Raw genomic sequence first — 18,321 nt, forward strand, 5'->3', positions numbered from 1 at the left:
AACAACAGTCAGAATAAATAATTTCACCACAGAGTATAATATGTCAACTTCTCGGATACATGATAATTTATCCATATCTATTACGTTCTATAAACACAATTGACATTCATGATGCAATGCCAATGTATCAATGCAATGGCGCCTGCAGTATTTTAACTATATGCATCGTTTTAAATAATAAGTAATGCCCTTTTGATAATAAATATCGTAATGGTTGATGTTTGGTTTATGTATATTTTTTCATTACACTGTCCGTTGCAGAATTGTTATTAAACCTGTTGACATTTTAGCATTTAGATAACCTTTTACAGGACTACTATTGGCCTCACGTCACAGCACGGGACTTTCAAATCGCGTTTTTTTCCCACAGGTTTTCTTTTGTCCGCTGCGCCTCGCCGTCTGCGGTCTTCGTTGGAAGATGGCGGCGCCCACGGTGCAGCTGAGCCACGTGGCCGCGAGCGCGACCCGGGCCCCGCATGCGGTGTGCTGGGGCCGAAACGGCCTCGTGAGCTTCGGCTCGGCGAATTCTGTGGTACTCTACGTGCCCCAGGTTCGCGCAATTCCTTCGTTCTTTCGCTGATTGCATTTGAATAAGGTTTACGGTGTTGTGCCGTTGCGTTTGCGGTATTGCGCCTCATTTTGCCAGTCTCCACTGGGCGAGTTTGTGTCTCTCATTCTTCCTGATGATTGATTTTGTCGGGGGCTTTGTGTTGCAGTTGTGGTTATTTATTCTCACCAAGCACAGCCATCGGTTTGCTGTAACAGTTGCACGTTTCTAAAGGGCCGGACAGCGTCATTGCAAGATCACACATTTTATAACCACCAGTACGGAATACATGGTGTAAAAAACACATTCTGAATACTAATCGTGGTTCGTGTACAACTTTTGCCTCTCAAAAGCTTAAATTAATAGAGATGACTTGTTTTGTTGCGAAGTCTGGAATTTCAGGAGGATCTGGCATTGGGATGTTTGCCTGTTTGACATGTGCGCGGAGAAAACTCATACCAAGAGGATAACACTTTTAACATGCATTGAGTTGACCTAATATTGTAACCAGTCGGGTATTTAATGTGCCACTAAAGTAGCTCTTAATGGACTCAAAACGTTTGTCGAGTTGGCTGCACCTGTCAAGCTGTCAACATCCAGAGGCACTGATTGGGTTGACTCGGTTGTTAGGTCCTCCGCCAGAAATTACCCGCTCAGAAACAACCCCCAACAAACGGCACGCATCACGTAATCCAACTACTGTACCGATTTCAACCAATTCTAGATTTGAAGCTTTCGTGACTGCAAGGATTCATACTCTTAGGTTTTTTCGGTAAAGTCACGTAGGTAAAAAATACAATTAAAAGTTAATAAAAGTAATAATGAAAATAAAATAATAAATCACGACGTTTCGGAGGCAACACAAGTCTCCGTCATCAGGTGGGACCGTCACAGCTAAAATTACTGCATCATTTTAGCTGTGACGGTCCCACCTGATGACGGAGACTTGTGTTGCCTCCGAAACGTCGTGATTTATTATTTTATTTTCATTATTACTTTTATTAACTTTTAATTTTATTTTTTACCTACGTGACTTTACCGAAAAAACCTAAGAGTACAATTTCAACTACCAATTCACAGTAAAATCCTGACAATACTTTCAGGTAGTCTGCCATCCAAGAACAGTATTAACCAGACGTCAACATTGCTTATGCTCCGTTGTAGATGTGTACACGGTTTTGCAAGGGTGTGAGTGAAACATCTTGGTGGACGTGCCTTCCAGACCAATGAACATAAATATGACGCAAAACATTCTTGATTTGCCTAAAATATCCAAAACAGACTTTTTTTCATGCACCATATCTATATTGTCAAATCTATCAAACGTCATCGCAACCCTTCTGACGAAAGTATTCCTCAAATAACTTATGAAACTAAAGTTAATTTCTAGACAAAAAATACCGATGTGCCAATCCTCAAGTCATTAAATGTAAAATATGTTTAAATAATGTAAAATATTTGACACGCTCAACACTGAAATGTGAACACAAGTGAAAAGCAACCAACACTGAAAAGGAGTCCTCGATAAACGCATTTTGTTCAAGGCTAGTGCAGGGGTCGGCATCCTGCGGGCTGCGGAGCAGCATGCGGCTCTTTAAGGAACTGCTTGACGTCATATATTTCGGACCACCGTCTCATTCACATGCAATTGCGGCTCTTGAAATACACAATTACGTTTTCGTTACCGATTTTGAAAAAAAAAAAGTCTTCGTATTATTTTAGTTGCCGACCCCTGGGCTAGTGCTCGGGGCTGGCTGGCTAGTTTGGGGTGGGGTTAGAGATAAGTGTTTAGTTGGGTAGTGTGATTCTTAAGATGTGGGTTAGTATCTCATTGGCTAATGTGATCAACCATATTTTCGTATTTTACCTATGTTTACAGAGTCGATATTGGTGGTGGTAAGTGGCCTGGTTTATTCGTGGGGGCATTGTCACGACACATCAAGGGTGGAAAAAAATATTTTTTTGTGCAAATTTGATCGGGTTATTGGTGTTGTTAAAAAAAACGATTTGTCGAAAAAAAACATGGTTTTAATCCGGAAAGTCAAGTTGTCAATTGGCGCCAGAGTAATCAGATTCGCTGTCCTCTTTGATCATCTCAACCGCACCGTCGAAGAAGGTGTGAATGTTGCTCTTGATGAAGACGAGCTTCTCCACCGACTTCACGCTCGGGCTGTTGCTCACCTTAGAGTAAATGAAGGCCATGGTGGAAAAGTTCCTCTCAGATGCGGCACTGGACGTGGCAATGCTGAACAGCTTGACCGCGATCTTTTGCAGCTCAGGCCACTCGCTGCCATCGGACAGCCAATACTCCATCGGCGTCTTGCGACCTTTGACCATCTTGTAGCGGAACGTGTTGTTTGTCTTCTCTTTGGTGGGGGCTATAATTATTGGGATTAACAGGCAATACAAGTGAATAAAACTGGATTTTTGGCCATCTGAGATGATCGGGTTTTTTAAATTAAAACCATGAAAAACCCGATGCTGCCAACCTTGCGACACATTCAGACAAAGCTGAATAGATTTAGCAAATGGTTCTTCTAATTGCGATGGATAAGTGATCATCATTAGCCGGGAAGATGGGCCTTTACATTAGATAATACTACTTCTTTCTACAATACATTCATATAGGACTTATCATATTTCAGGTCATTTGAACTGAGTGCTTTGATTATTGCACTCTGCTTTGGACTAGATGACAATTTGCGACTTGTGACTGGGCACCGCTCCTCCATTTGTACAACACGGCACTGAACAACTACTGTACATGTTAATGTAATTGTTCGTGTCCCAGTAAATAATTGGCAATTGTGATTTTTTTACGTTCAAATCTACTCGTCTTAAAACCGCTTCAGCTTAATGTCATTATAATCGTTACCGTATGCTGTTTGATGCGGGGAAAATTGCTTAAATGTTCCCATTATGGACCACTACGACAGAGTGCAGACTGTAGTCGCAATGTAATATACACATGAATTGTAATATACACTTTAATTGGTTGAAAATATCGAAATATATGGAGGACTGCAGAGCTTGGGCATTTGTTGGTGCCAGCTCACCACCTGGCTCCCTTCTAGCTTGAGATGCATTTTGCATGTATGGTACTGTTTACAACGAAACATTATTACTAATTTTGTGTGTTTTCAGAAGGAAAATTCTGCAGGGTTTGTTTACAGCACTCTAAATGAGCACACTCAACGAGTAAATTGTGTACATTGGATTCAAAAGAATGACCTGAGTAAGTTTTACTGCTTCACACCAAGTTACTTGAAATTTTACCAAGCTTATTACTCGGTTAATGGATTACCGTGCATAAAACGGCATTATGTCCTATTACTCAGTGGTTTATTATTACAAAACTGTATTGCGTTTTGTAATCCTGTTTAAGGTCCTGAAACAGAGCTCCTTTCAGGAGGGTCTGATAATATCGCCATCCTTTGGGTGAAGCAGAACTCTCAGGTTTGTACAATAATGTTGCTCGCTGCATATTGTTCACCTCACCCTACTGTTGTGTACATGTCCAGAATACAAAACGTGTTTTGGTGAATTTTTAAAATTAAATCGGGTTCAAAGTTTAAACCCACTACAACTTATATATATAAAGTATTGTTATATTGTCCTAAATTGCCACTACATATAAAAAAATGTAAACATTAGTAACAGGCAAAAAAAATAACGAAAATAATTCAGCCCTTAATCCACCGCTGGATTAAGGCCTCGCTGTGCCGTATCAGTCATGGGGTTTGTTTAAACTAGACTTCACCATGCTGATCAGAGTAATGTTTGCTATTTAGGAATCGAGCTCAGATCACCGTGTTAGCGCACTGTGCGAGCCAATATGCCACTACACCTTTATAATGTTGGGCAAATTAGACATTACATCTATGCCATAACAGCAGTATGTAATACAAAACAATATAATATCAATAGCATGACTTAAGATATTACGTTTACTGGTTTTGTCTGTGATCCAAATAGAGCTGGGTTTATTCTTATTTTGTTTTTGTATCTCCCCCCCCCCCACAATCTCATAAATTGACAGTTTGTATGCTCTGAAAAGTTACAAGGACACAAAGGGGCAGTGACAGCAGTGGATGGCCGTTCCCTGGCCTCCAGGCAAGATGAGCCTGACGTTGTAATGCTTGTCACATCTGCTGCTGATTCCACTGTGCGGATTTGGCTTAGGCACGTTACAGAAGATGATGATGTTGCTGCATCCAAGGGTACATGCTTGCTCACAACTGTATAAGTTTGATTTTTACAAATTTTATACATATTTACCATTGAAGTCAAAGCATAATTGGATCATAATTTTAATAACAGTTATTTACACCAGTGGGTCGCACAAAACTCTAGACATAATAGCTCTCATTAAATGGCAAGCAGTCTTGAGTGGAGAGCATGTATTAAAAGTAGAATAAAATATTACTTATTTTGCAGTAAATATTCTCTAATACATCACAGTACCACTAATAATACATGGCAGATTGATTTTTAGTCTTGTCTAATTAAAATGTTATATTATTATCCTTGAAGTTTTAAAATAGTTATGTTTAATGAATGATAACACATGCTTTTTCATGCAATCCAGAAACATTAAACTAAATCTAATTAGCAGCCTATTCTTTGTTCCAACGATTGTGTGATCAAGTGGTCAGAGGTACGTGACACGTGCATTTGTGTTTGTAGTTGAATGCGTTCAAGAACTTTCATTTGGAACGGGATTCGCAATGGATATCTCTCTTGCCGAGTTACCAGGATCGAAAGGTGCGCTGTTTAATACAAGTACAGTTCTGTATATTCTATATTTTAACAATACTGGGATAAAAAAACATTAAAAGCATGGCATTATTCTACAACACTGGACTGATGTTGTTAAGCTGATATATTTATTCAGTCATTTACTTTTTTTGTCAATCAGAACCCATACTCGCCTGTGGAGGAGATGGTTGTAAATCGCAGCTGTATACTCAGCAATATGGGCAGGTGAGTAACTTTGTGTGGTTTTCTGACATACATTTCTGAGCCAGGATAAAACACATTTGAAAAGTGAAAATTCCATACCTAAACACAATAAGTTTTTTTGTCAGTTTTTAAAGATAAGTAGAAATGATGGAAAGTTGAGACTTTACTAGATTGGGGTTCTTATAAAAAGTACAGAAAATCGTTGGAGCTTGCTGTCCTCCCTTCTTGTTTGAAATTTGTAAATACAGGGAGTAGTTTCACTCGGCTGAATCCTACATTTTACGCTCTGCTGCTGCCAAAATGATTTTACACCCCCCAGGGGTAATTGGTAGCTATGGTGAGCATCATTCACTGCTTTTCCAGGAAGAATTTCAGACTAATTTCTTGTTATTTGAAAGTGCTACTACTGCAGAAACAAAATGACTACATGTGCAAATTGTGCTCTAAAAGTAACTAGACCACAATAAGTAACTTTAGAAAAAAATGGTATACCTTTAATTTTACACACCATTACCAGATGTGAACCAGTTATTCAGTACTGTACTGGGAAATAATTGAGTGATGTAAAATACAATTTATTTCCAAATGGAAATACGCACCGGCCTTTTCATTATATGAATAAAATATAATCAAGCGTACTCGAATTGTCAATGCAAAAATGCATTAAAATGACCCAAGGGCGCCTTATTTTTCGCCTGTGCTGCCTGGTTATTTGCAGGGCTTACTCTTGCTCGGGACCACAAACCAATAGCTTTAAGGCAGCAATTGTTACATTCGAGTGAGTGGGTGCGACAAGGAGTGGGTGTTGGGTGAAAATTGGAGCAATAGTAGAGAGTGGGCGACAAGCAGAGGTGGTGTGCACTTTTCTGTCAGACGGTTAATTACATGTGTCCATCAATACAGGGGCCTTTATCGCTTTCTGCAGACGGTATGTGCCCTGCTGACAAATAGCTTTCACCTTGCTGCAGTATATGCATGTACATTCTTCCCCCCAACCCCTCACTAGGGTTTGCTAAATTATGAATGATGGACAATTAGGCTGTAGGAAATTAGTTTGGGTCCCATGTTGTTGACCTGTGTTTATATAATAGTTGTGGTTGTGGGTGACCGCTTTCACTGAACAGACCAGACTTTTTTGTATTTATACCACAATATAGAAAACATTTGCATAATTTGAATACGTTGATAATGAAATGTTTTCGTGCTTGTTGTTGTTTGCATGCAAATGGATTTATATATTTCACTGATGGTGCATGAAAGAAAATGGGGGGTTATGAATGTTTTATTGGAAAGTCCTTGATGAAGACTCGAAAGCCTTTTAGATTAATCTGGCATTCATTCTAATATACTGTTCCTAATATTTAGTGAGCTAAAATTTGGGCAAGGCATGAGTCTATTACAGTAGCCGTGTATATTGTTCAGTTATAAGACAGCGTTAATGGTGATACTCATGTTTTTCACCTTTGTTTTTGTACCACTGCCAACACAGTCTCTTAGGTGTTTTTTGATGCTGACTAATACACTAGTTTTCCACCGCTATCCTTCTGAGTTGTTGGAATGTCTGAAGCACAAGCAAATGTTTATAACATATATTATATGTATACTCTTTGGTTCTTTCGGTAAATTCACGTAGGTAGAAAAAATAATAGATCATGACGTTTCGATCGCAACACAAGCGACTGTATTCAGGTGACTTTGGTATTTTTTTGGGGGGGGGGGGGGGCGCATTAATGGATATATTTTTTACGCAAGTGAGCGGTGCCGTCACAACTGTCATGTCACCCGCATGTGGCAGCGTGACGCAGTGTGCCTGCTGATGTCACGCACCCCCCCCCCCCAACCCTCTGTGTCGGCTGTGTATCCCGCACAAATGCGTGGCTGGGGGGGGGGGAAATAGGTAACAAACTTTTAATTTGCCATGTGGCTAGCTCCCATATTGTACACAATGTAAAACGTATAAAAATTGACTTTTGTATTTTGGGGGGGGGGAAATTACCATGAAGTGTGTGGCGAGAATCGATATCTGGTGAGCGTTTGTGGTATCGAATAAACGGGAATAGGCAGATTCTAAAGAAATCTACAACCTTCGATTCTTTTGCGTGATCTAAAGAATGTAATCTTGGCGCCCGAGCGTAGGTTTTTTTTCCACCGCGCGTTGGGTTTTATTTTAATTTGTATTAATGAGGTAATGATCAAAGTTATTTTTTCATTTGTATATGTTTTTATGTTTTGAGAAGTTTTTCAATATATTTTTCCCCCGGGCAACACCGGGTGCATCCCGCTAGTTGCTTATAAATCTTAAAAAAAAATTGTTAATAACTTTTTGAGGCCATGGGAGGGCAGCACAGTTCTACGATTTATACCATTTTAGGCATCTAATATGCATTGTCCTTGCACCACTCTTTCTCAGAAATTCTAAAATGTTTTGCAAAAACACATGTGCAGATTATTAGATGCAGTATAGGCAAATAAAAGTTTTCAAATGACCAAGATTTTACGGCAAGTCGACTTACAAATGGGTTCCGTTTCTGAGGCCGTTCATTAGTTGAACGGTTCGTCGGCACACAATGTACTGTGTTTAAATGCAAAAACGGTCCTCGTTATGAAGGAAGTATGGTTAAACTCACAAATATGCAGACATATTGTACATTTGCATGTAACACTGTAAATAGTTCCCCAGTTCGGCTCGCAAGTGTCAATCCACATTGGCAAATCATATGGTTAAAAATGTATATCTTATGGGAGCTTATTCATCAGTGCGGTTGTTCGTAATTGCACGTGTGTACTGTATAAACTAAATGATATATAAATAACGTTAAGGCAGTTATTTGACAGTGTCTTAACAAAACTCTTTTATAGCTATGGTATACACTTGTAATCAATTACCCCTCCCCATCGATTAATTGTCACGATTCAGGGATGTGATTTGGTTTGAGATTGGTTATTTCGTGTAACTCCTTTTCACCATTTCAAGTTTTATTGTCAATATTTTTTTTAGCTTCATAAGCCTAAATGCTATTTAAAAAAAATAAATTAGCATTTAATTTGAACAAATGAAAATTGTCGATTTTTTGACACACACTTGAACGAAACGCATCGTGACATGCCTAATAAGCTTAAACATTTATAGTCCGGAATTTTAATGGGTGTGTGCTGGTGTTTAAAGTGCTAAAAAGCATGCTCTCCAGAGAGCAGTAAAGTTTATAGTGCAGGATTGCATTGTATGTTTGTGTGCGCTGGCCGCTGGTCCCCATGGTACTGGTGGACGGACGTGAGCGTGTAGCTTTGGTGAGCAGAGATTTTATAGATTTGATTGTCAGGTCTCCAAGCTGATACGCTGATGGGATATGATGATTAATGCAACTAATTTCTGTTACAGATAAGGATTCTCAGCTTTCTCCGAGGAGAGGTCTGGTGCCTTTTGGGAGAGGCGTACATTGTGTGTAGTTCTTTAGGTTCATGCCCATAACATAGGATATTACAATTGTGTTTGTTATTTTGCACGTGAACAATTTCACGCATATTCACATCTCGGTGTCCCGAATCCCACAAGTTGTTTAAGCCAGTGATACTGCGACCTTGTTCAATGTACAGGGCCTCCATAAAGGTACCGTCATTTATCAAAGAAGAATTAGACATGCATGGTTTAATAATTTTTTTAATATTCCTTATTTAATTATACCGAAACGCTTGAGTTATATTCAACAGTAAATAACAAGCATTGGAAACAATTGTAGCTCATATCTTGACGAACACCTGGGACTCTTAAAATGTTGAGGGGATGTATGTCGCCAATATTTCTAAGCGACTTAGCATTGATGTTTCAGTTTCAGTGTAATTGATCGGCTCTTGATTTGGGTTCAACCGCAACAAACAATAAAATTACAAGATACACCTAAAATTCATTGTACACATCTGAACATCACATATGTAAACAATAAAATCCTACAGAAAAAGCACAACCCGTCCATGCTGCGTACAGAAAGTGCAAAAAAATCCATTTCGATGTTTGATCCCAATAACAATCATAATACAGTCCTGAGCCAGTGGTGTAAATTCCGCATCCCCATGGCATGGGGTGAGTTTCTCCTTGGGTCAACTGTTGTCCACTTCCCCATAAAGTTTCGCTCGCGTTATCGTCAATGGAGGGATGATTGGCTGAGTCAACCCCCTACCAGGATTTGAATTGGTATCCCGATTGCAAACCGCTTGCTTTATTGCTGAACTACCTGACCAGAAATGCCATTGATAGGCAAGTATGGCTTTAGATGTATGAAACGCCAGCAATAACATCTTCATATTACCAAATGTGTGCATAGTTTTATAGACCTAGCTCAAACTTCTGTCTTAACTATAATTGTTTAGTAATGTTTAACACGTAGGCTTTCGCGACCAATATTATTCATAATCAACGTTTTTGGGTTTAGATCGCGTTATTTATAAATGTGTCGTAACCCTCCACCACCCGACACGGCCAATCAGTAAAAAAGTGTCACGTTGACAAAAGACAAATTTGTTCACTGCTTTAGCCCACCGGTGTGTTATATAGAGCAGCAGCAGGGTGACGTCATCATTAATGTGTTAATGATGACGTCACCCTGCTGCTCTATATAAGAACGGGAGACACAGCAGAGCCTCACCATTCTGGCGAATTGCCCGATGATGCTGGATGCAATTACCAGCGAAACGTCGTACTCAAATTGTAAATGTTGTGGTTTCGCGCTTCAACACCGGTGGGCTAAAGCAGTGAACTAATTCTAGATTTGAAGCTTTCGTGACTGCAAGCAGTGAACTAATTTGTCTTTTGTCAACGTGACACTTTTTTACTGATTGGCCGTGTCGGGTGGTGGAGGGTTACGACACATTCATAAATAACGCGATCTAAACCCAAAAACGTTGATTATGATTATGTTTAGTAATGGATGGTGCATTAATGTATACCTTGTACTTTGTATGAATGGAAAAGGGAATTGCTATTTTTAGAAGATCACTATCACTGCTTTAAATTTCAGCAGTTGACACTGCAATAAGTGTTTGAACCAGATGTGTAATGACCACAGTGTAGATTTAATAGATTACAGGCACTAGTCACGCACATTTTATCTCTATATAACAATACGCGTGTTCGTTTGTAACACACCGGGATGACCACGTGAGATTGGGGTGGGGTTGTGAGGAGAGGGGTTGATCACGTCACGGGACGTGGAGAGCGAATGGGGGTTGTGACATCACGAGTACTGGGGTGGTGAGTTGGAGTAGAGGGGTGATGACGTCATGTAACACTGGGGAGGTGAGGGAGAGGTGTCATGACGTCAATAGACGCTGGGGAGGTGAGGGGTCATGACGTCGCATGACACTAGTATATGTATGTTTGAACTTCGGCACCGTAAGTAGCCAACCACGCTCAGTGAGGTGGAGGAGAGGGAGGATGACGTCACGTGAAATTAGAGTGATGTGAGACGGGGTTTATGACGTTTGCGATGTAGAAGGTGGTGAGGAGAGGTGGGTAGAGTGATGTCACGTGACACTTGAGAGGGGGGTAATGACGTCACAACGCGAGATTTGGGGACAGGTGGTGAGAGGGTGCTAAGACGAGGGTTTGATGACGTCACACGACATGGGTGAGGTGAAGTCGACGGAGTGATGACGTCAAGAGGTTGCTCATGTCATGCGGGATTTGGGTGAGACAAGGAGAGGGGGTGAATAATTGTTATTCTTCAGCATACATGAAAAATCTATATTTTCGTGTAAAATCATCAGTCTCTACATATGCGCCATCCTTTTACTGCAGAAGTTTCATGTGTTCCTAGTCGTAAACAATATAATAAATGGCTCACCCTTAAACAAATTTTACTTACACTGTGATGGTCGTCATCCTTCTCTGTTTATTGTTTTTCTTTGAAACCATTAGATGTGCATAGCATATTCTGGACTTCTCTGGGTAGAAAGACCATCTGGTTTTCAGTCCGTTTGTAATTAATAAAAAGTATTTGCTTTTATACTTTGAATACACACGTACTCTGATACATCACGAGGAGATTTGAAGCGCGACATCCAGTGCGGTTTTTGCAAGAGGCTATAACACTTTAAAATTAAATGCTGATTCCAGCTGAGAAAACATCATGCGGATTATCCACCTTGATTTATTCTTCACATGAAAATTTTTAATAGGTTTTCTAAAGTTTACTTTGGGTTTGGTGGGTTCTGAGGAGAAGGTCTAAATATTTATTGTGTTACCGTGGCAGGTTTTTGATGCACTACGTGAACAACTTTGGGAGAGTAGAGGTGGTTGGAACTTTGGTGTTAAGATTAATGTTTCAGGCAAGAGCAATGATTCCATTACTTAAGAGCTATACTTTAACAAAACAACTACAGAGCAAGCTAACCTTGAGCACAGGTACATGTCAAGAAGAGGAGGGATTTTATGTTTGGAGAGGGTAAATACTAATGAGCAAGTTTGTATAGACGGTGGATGGAAGCTTTGCAAACATAATTAAGAAGATACTGTAATGCCTTAGTGGAGCATGTGTGTCAGAGAGGGTGGATGGTCTGTTAACGAGACTACCATTGGAGTGCGCATCGAAACGCTGGAGAACAAGGGTAAGTATTAAAGCCAAATAGTGGGATATTGTAACAAGAGATGTGGGTGGGTCTCATGTCTACTGTGTAATGGTTGACTTTCTGGAAAAATAAAAGAGATGACCAGGTGTGGTGGCTTCAGCAGTGTTGGCCATAATGACCTCCAGATCTTGAGCATGACTGGCAACGCAATTTCTCAATGCAGGAGTTTCCTTTTTTAGTTGTACTGCAATAGGACCTATGGCCAAATCTTATACATTACATTCCAGGTTATAGTCCCTTTCGCTAACAAATTTCAGACGACGACTCATTAACGATGGTTTCCTTCTCCCATAACGAGGATGGAGGGTTTGAGTTAGGGTGTTTCCATGTAGATGACTTTCATATGTTTTCATAGAGCATAGCTCTTGCTTAATAATATTATTTTGCATTGGCCCGTGCCTAAAATGTGTGTTTTATCTAGAAAAAATATAACTTGATCTTGTGATTCCAAGTTGTGCTGTTCTTTGCGCTGGTGCAACTGGTCCTTATTCAAAAAAATAACTCCAAAATACTCTTTGGTTCTTTCGGTAAAGTCACGTAGGTAGAAAAAATAATAGATCACGACGTTTCGATCGCAACACGTTTCGATCGCAGAGAGAGAGACAAACAGAGAGAGAAACACAAACAACGAAAGCTTCAAATTAAGAATGAACCACCTCTACGGGGAAGATTTCCACACAACTCATACTTTACTTCAATTTAGCAATCTTTGGAAGAACGTGTTAGGCGACTGTGTTGCATTGCATTACGTTTCTAAGTTTACTAGGTTTGATTTCTCAAGTTCTAGATGTGAATTGATTTCTCAAGCTTCTAATTTCTCTCCCCCTGCTGCAGATCCCATTCCCCCCTTGTCTCTCATTGACATGCTAATTTATCCGCCCCACCCCCCCCCTCTCGATATACCTCGTCACAGAGGCATTGTTTCTCTGTGTGTCTCTTTATGTGTCTCTCCTGTGTCTCTCTCTCTGGTTGTCTCTCTGTGTGTTTGTCTCTCTGTGTCTCTTTCTCTGTGTTTGTGTCTCTCTCCGTGTCTGTGTTTGTTTCTCTCTCTGTATATGTGTCTCTCCGAGCTTGCATTTACATACAGTTCTCACTTGATGACGGTTGCTTGTGTTGCAATCGAAACGTCGTGTAATTGTATTTATTTATTTCTACGTGACTTTACTGAAAGAACCAAAGAGTATTAATGGCTTGATGTGTAACCTGCCATCCCACATAACTCATCATGAACAAAAGGCTGATTTTAATTTACCCTGAAATTGTAACTCCTTTTTTTGCATTTGTTGCTGAGTCATGCATGTTGCAGCAGCCTACAATACCCAATGAACTATTTCAAATTAATCTGTTCAAAAATAATTTTAGTTCAGGACATTGCTAAAAGATAATTTTCAAGTAAGTTACAATGGTGTTCCAACGTGTGCACATAATAGTAAATGTGCTGTGCTATTTTAAACACTCTTAATTTCGATTGCTTCAGAAATTTCCATAATGGTGATTGACACTTAATATTTATTTTACTGCAGTTTGTCCAGCAGCAGTTGTTAGTTGGACATGAGGACTGGATTCAAGGCCTGGAGTTTGTTCAAGAAGGTATGAACTGAGACAAATGGGTCCGATGGCACCAGACGCAAATGTAACGCAAAACGTTTCATCCATTTTGTTGGAACATTTGTAATTCCTCTGCTGTTTAATTTAAAACAAGACCGTGCCTTCTCTCCTGGCTTGCTTGTTGCCGTGTGCCGTGCAATTATAATTAAATTACATCTTAAGCCATGTTTACAATATTTTCTATCCTTAAGTGACTTTCTATTTTGTGTTCTTCTGGTAAAAATATTGAGAAGATTATCTGCAGAATAATTCAATTGCACTTTGTGAATTTTGCTTCTGGGCAATGCTTTTTCAAAGTTAATTTGATGTGTAAAATGTTTCTGCAAGCACACATCTTCCTTTATTGCCATTCACATGATGTTTATTGTATCACACACTAGATTTGAACATACAAGACCAGATACATATTTCACGATTCCATTGCTGCTGTAGATAATACCCAATATTATAGCCTAACCGTCCAGCATGTACATGAAAATACCATTAAATGCAACACATTTATCAGTTAATGTGGATTTAAAAACAAAATTTGTAATCTAATCTAATATAAAATAGAACTGAATGGTAATATCTGTATTTATGACACTACTTATTGCTTAGTCTGAATGAAATGAGCTGTGTTGTTAGTAATAACATAATTAGATGCAAATCATTTATACATTTGCCATCCATAAATTAGTATTTGCATAATGCATTTAAAACATCAAATGCCATATTGCTGATAAGTAATTAGCAATAACAATCCCATTTTTGCTTTTCTGGAATACACGCTGGAGCAGTCTCTAAACCTGTTTGCTTTTCCTGCTGTGAGGGAAGCATGGTTTTTCCGTTCTTCATGGCAGAATTAAGTTAAGCCAGAGAGGCTGCACTGTGCGATGAATGTAGCTGCTTCAAAACAATGTAAGAGCAGAGATAAGTAAGGTAGTTTGAGTGCTTTGATAAATTGTGTTTCTTGCACAAACTTTTTCCTCAGACACTTGAGTTTAATGACCGGCCTACTAAGATTGCAGGCAATTTGGGTGGGACCACATTTCTCGTGCCATTTTCCCACTATTCTTACACCATGCCCGACCTTGCCAGAATCCATCTTCTCGGTTGAAATTGTCTCTGTGTTTGGATATGTGGATAGCCTCATGAACGAATCTCTCATGGTAGCCAGGTGGCTTGCAGAGAACCTCTGTCTTGGAGAAGTCAATGTCATGTGAGCCCACTGAATTATAACAGTGGTCTGCCACGGCTGAGGTGTTGGTCCTACCGTGTTTTAGGTCTGCTTTGTGTTCACGGATGCGGTCCGAGACATGTCGTTTGGTTTCTCCAATGTAACTGCTACCACAGAGGCAACTTAGTTTGTAGACACCAGGGTACTGTATGTCTGAAATCACATCTTTTACAGACGGGACCAGATCACGGATTTTATGTACTGTGTTGAATTGGACCTGGATCTTGTGTTTATTCAAGATTTTGAAGATTTTTTTTGTGACCCCCGCAATGTAGGGTAAGGTCATGGTTTTGAATGGCTCTTCAAAAGGGTCTTTCTTCATGGTTGGAGTGATGGCTTTGCAGATTGTGTAGTCGGAGTAACCATTAGCCCTGAGAGCTTGGTGTACGTGCTTGAGTTCATTGGCCATGTGTTCCTGGTCGAAGATGCATTGGGCTGTATGGTGTAGAGTCTTGATGAGGGAATTCTTCTGGGATGGATGGTGGTGGGAATCCGGTTTTAGGTAAGCATCTATATGGGTAGTTTTCCTTTAGACAGAGTGGCTCATTGAACCATCAGGTCTCTTTTTTTATTAGGACATCCAAAAAAGGTAGCTTGCCATATTTTTCGACTTCCTTGGTAAATTTGATAGCTGGGTGTATGGAATTGATGTGGTCGAGGAATTGGTCTAGAGCAGGCCGGCCATGTGGCCAGATGACAAAAGTGTCATCCACGTACCTTTTCCATAAGGTCGGGCATAGAGTGGCAGTCTGGATGGTGTCAGTCTCAAATTTATCCAAGAAAACGGCTACAACCGGAGATAGGGGGGAGTCCATTGAGTTGCCCTCAGTTTGTTTGTAGAAAGTTCCATTCCAGGTGAAATATGTGTTGAAGTCACGTAGAAGGGAAATAATAAAATAATAAAAATAAAACATAATAAAACACAATTTTCACGACGTTTCGGCCACAACGCAAGCAGCCGTCCTCAGGTGAAGAACAGGTCTGTCGGAAAGACAGCGTCTGAATGAACACCACCAAGCTTGGCAGCGTATATTTAAGCTGGGTTAGAGGAGGAAGGGCGCCTTGACAAAGGAATTTGCATATCAACAGAGGAATTTAGCATATTTATGGAAAATGCAGATATGGGATGAGTCACTACTTGTGGAATGCGTAGGAGGTGGGGGGGGGGGGGTCTCAAAGTCATATTATGCCCCTGCATTATGTAGGATTAGCAGCAACAAAGGGAGGAAGTAGGGTTAGCAGTAATAAAGGGAAGGAATTTTAATAGTAAGGAGCTGACTTTGGCTCCATGGAGTAAATGCAGCATTCAACTCTTATTATCCACATATCTCTCTGACACCTCTATTTAAGTGTATGAAGAAGGGCCATTGCCTGAAACATCTATTATGTATTATTTTCCTTTTAAGGCCACAATGTTATTGACGAATGTGTTGAGCATTTTTTTCTTTTTCCGACCCTAACTAACCCTTTGGTATTTCTTGTTGAGCTCTAAAATAGAGGCTGTGTGTTGGTGCTCGTCTGGCCCTGGTGTGGTTTGCGGTGTGAGTAGATGGAGGAGATCTCTTACTGGCCAGCTGCTCGCAAGACTGCATGATCCGCCTATGGAGAGTCTCCCCAAAGTCACCCGGAGAGGAGCTGGCTTTTCCACGACAGGAAGAAGGGGTCCTAAAACTGAAAGAAAATACCTTCTCTGTCCTGACAAGTGGTAACTTTGAGAAATATTAAACCAATATTAGCTTCTTCTTGGTTCTTTCGGTAAAGTCACGCAGAAGGGAAGCAATAAAACAACAAAAACAAAACACAATAAAACAACTCTCATGAAGCCTCGACCACAACGCAAGCAGACGCTGTCTCCCAGACAGACCTAGTCTTCACCTGGGGACGGCTGCTTGCGTTGTGGTCGAGGCTTCATGAGAGTTGTTTTATTGTGTTTTGTTTTTGTTGTTTTATTGCTTCCCTTCTGCGTGACTTTACCGAAAGAACCAAGAAGATGAATCCCTGCAGTCACAAAAGCTTTAAATCGAAATTAAATATTAGCTTACTCTTTGGTTCTTTCGGTAAAGTCACGTATAAAAAGAAAATAAGAAATTAAATACTAGCATACGACGTTTCGATTGCAACACAAGCAATCATCATCAGGTATAAATGAAATAGAAACACAAATCTAGTATACTTAGAAATGTAATGTAATACAACAGAGAGTCGGATAACATAACAGTCAACACCCTACCTGCTTGATTACGTTCTTCCTGAGAATGCTAAATTTAAGAGAGAGATAAAACACAGAACCAGAGACATATAGACAGACATATAAGCAGACAGATATCACAGATACATAGAGAGACATTATTAGCTTGCATCGAAACTTTTCTCTCTTTTTGCTCAAATGTATAATCTTCTCAATTGTTATTTTTTCTTCACTTTGCAGATCAGACATTCTTGTACTATGTCAAGTTGGAAGCAGTGCTGGCTGGACATGAAAACAGGGTTTATGGGGTGCACTGGCAGCCTGCATCGATTCAAGGTATTATGCCTTTTTGTAACATTTCTGGAATACAGGACGCATTTTTATACTGTATAGAACCCAATATTTATACTCTTTGGTTCTTTCGGTAAAGTCACGTAGGTATAAAATAAAATAGATCACGATGTTTCGGGCGCAACACAAGCGTCCATCATCAGTTGGGAAAGTATGGATTCCTGCAGTCACGAAAGCTTCAAATCAAGATTGAACCCAATATTTGTTACAGAGGTGTATTACTAATGAAAAAAAGAAACAATTCTCATGGCAAGGTACTGCACAATTATCGATATATTTTTCTTACATTTATCTTTTGCGATGTGTGGCCTTAACCTTTATAAAGCATAGAAAATGTGTTAGACTACTTTTGTAAGCAGTCCTGCCCAGCAGCTCATAATTAGTTTGCTTGTGAACTCTGTCCAATTCCTGTGTGGCAATGCATACTCCTTCGTAGACAGCAGGTTTACGTCTTAATTGTATGCTGAGGTCTGCGTCCTTTCTGCTGTCTCTCTTGCTCGTTTTCAAAAAGCAAAATGTTACAACTACAGAAATGTGGCAAGTTGCAGAGAAAAGCAGATAGGCAAATTTTTTCATTATCCAAAGTGGCAATTTCGATAGTAAACATCAGTTACTATGCATGGACAGTATTTAGGTATTTTCATTGTCAAATTACACTGTCTTCGATTACAACGGTAATTGTTTAAGCATCTCGTAATTCTGTATTTAAAATTGTATGGAGAAAAGTACAGAATTTGAAACAAATTGGCATGCATATTGCTGAATGAACAATTTTCCAATGTGTTTTTTTCCCTAAAAGATATTTAGAATATGGTGCAAGGAATA

The 18,321-nt window shown here is 39.7% G+C and overlaps 1 protein-coding gene across 3 annotated transcripts in view; it reads left to right on the plus strand.

Moving 5' to 3' along the window:
- The first annotated feature begins 393 nt into the window (after positions 1-393).
- ELP2 (elongator acetyltransferase complex subunit 2) overlaps positions 394-18,321 on the plus strand; it is a 50,453-nt gene continuing 32,525 nt past the window's right edge. For all 3 annotated transcript variants that reach the window (XM_078594783.1, XM_078594791.1, XM_078594800.1), the window contains exons 1-9: positions 394-550; positions 3,692-3,782; positions 3,933-4,003; positions 4,587-4,767; positions 5,234-5,311; positions 5,466-5,530; positions 13,654-13,720; positions 16,507-16,662; positions 17,386-17,481. In XM_078594783.1, coding sequence (XP_078450909.1) covers positions 419-550; positions 3,692-3,782; positions 3,933-4,003; positions 4,587-4,767; positions 5,234-5,311; positions 5,466-5,530; positions 13,654-13,720; positions 16,507-16,662; positions 17,386-17,481 — 937 coding nt within the window. In that variant the 5' untranslated portion in view covers positions 394-418. The remainder of the gene's footprint in view (positions 551-3,691; positions 3,783-3,932; positions 4,004-4,586; positions 4,768-5,233; positions 5,312-5,465; positions 5,531-13,653; positions 13,721-16,506; positions 16,663-17,385; positions 17,482-18,321) is intronic.

This window comes from Lampetra planeri, chromosome 1, assembly GCF_965212315.1.
Source record: "Lampetra planeri chromosome 1, kcLamPlan1.2.h2, whole genome shotgun sequence".
Classification (NCBI taxonomy): Eukaryota; Metazoa; Chordata; class Hyperoartia; order Petromyzontiformes; family Petromyzontidae; genus Lampetra; species Lampetra planeri.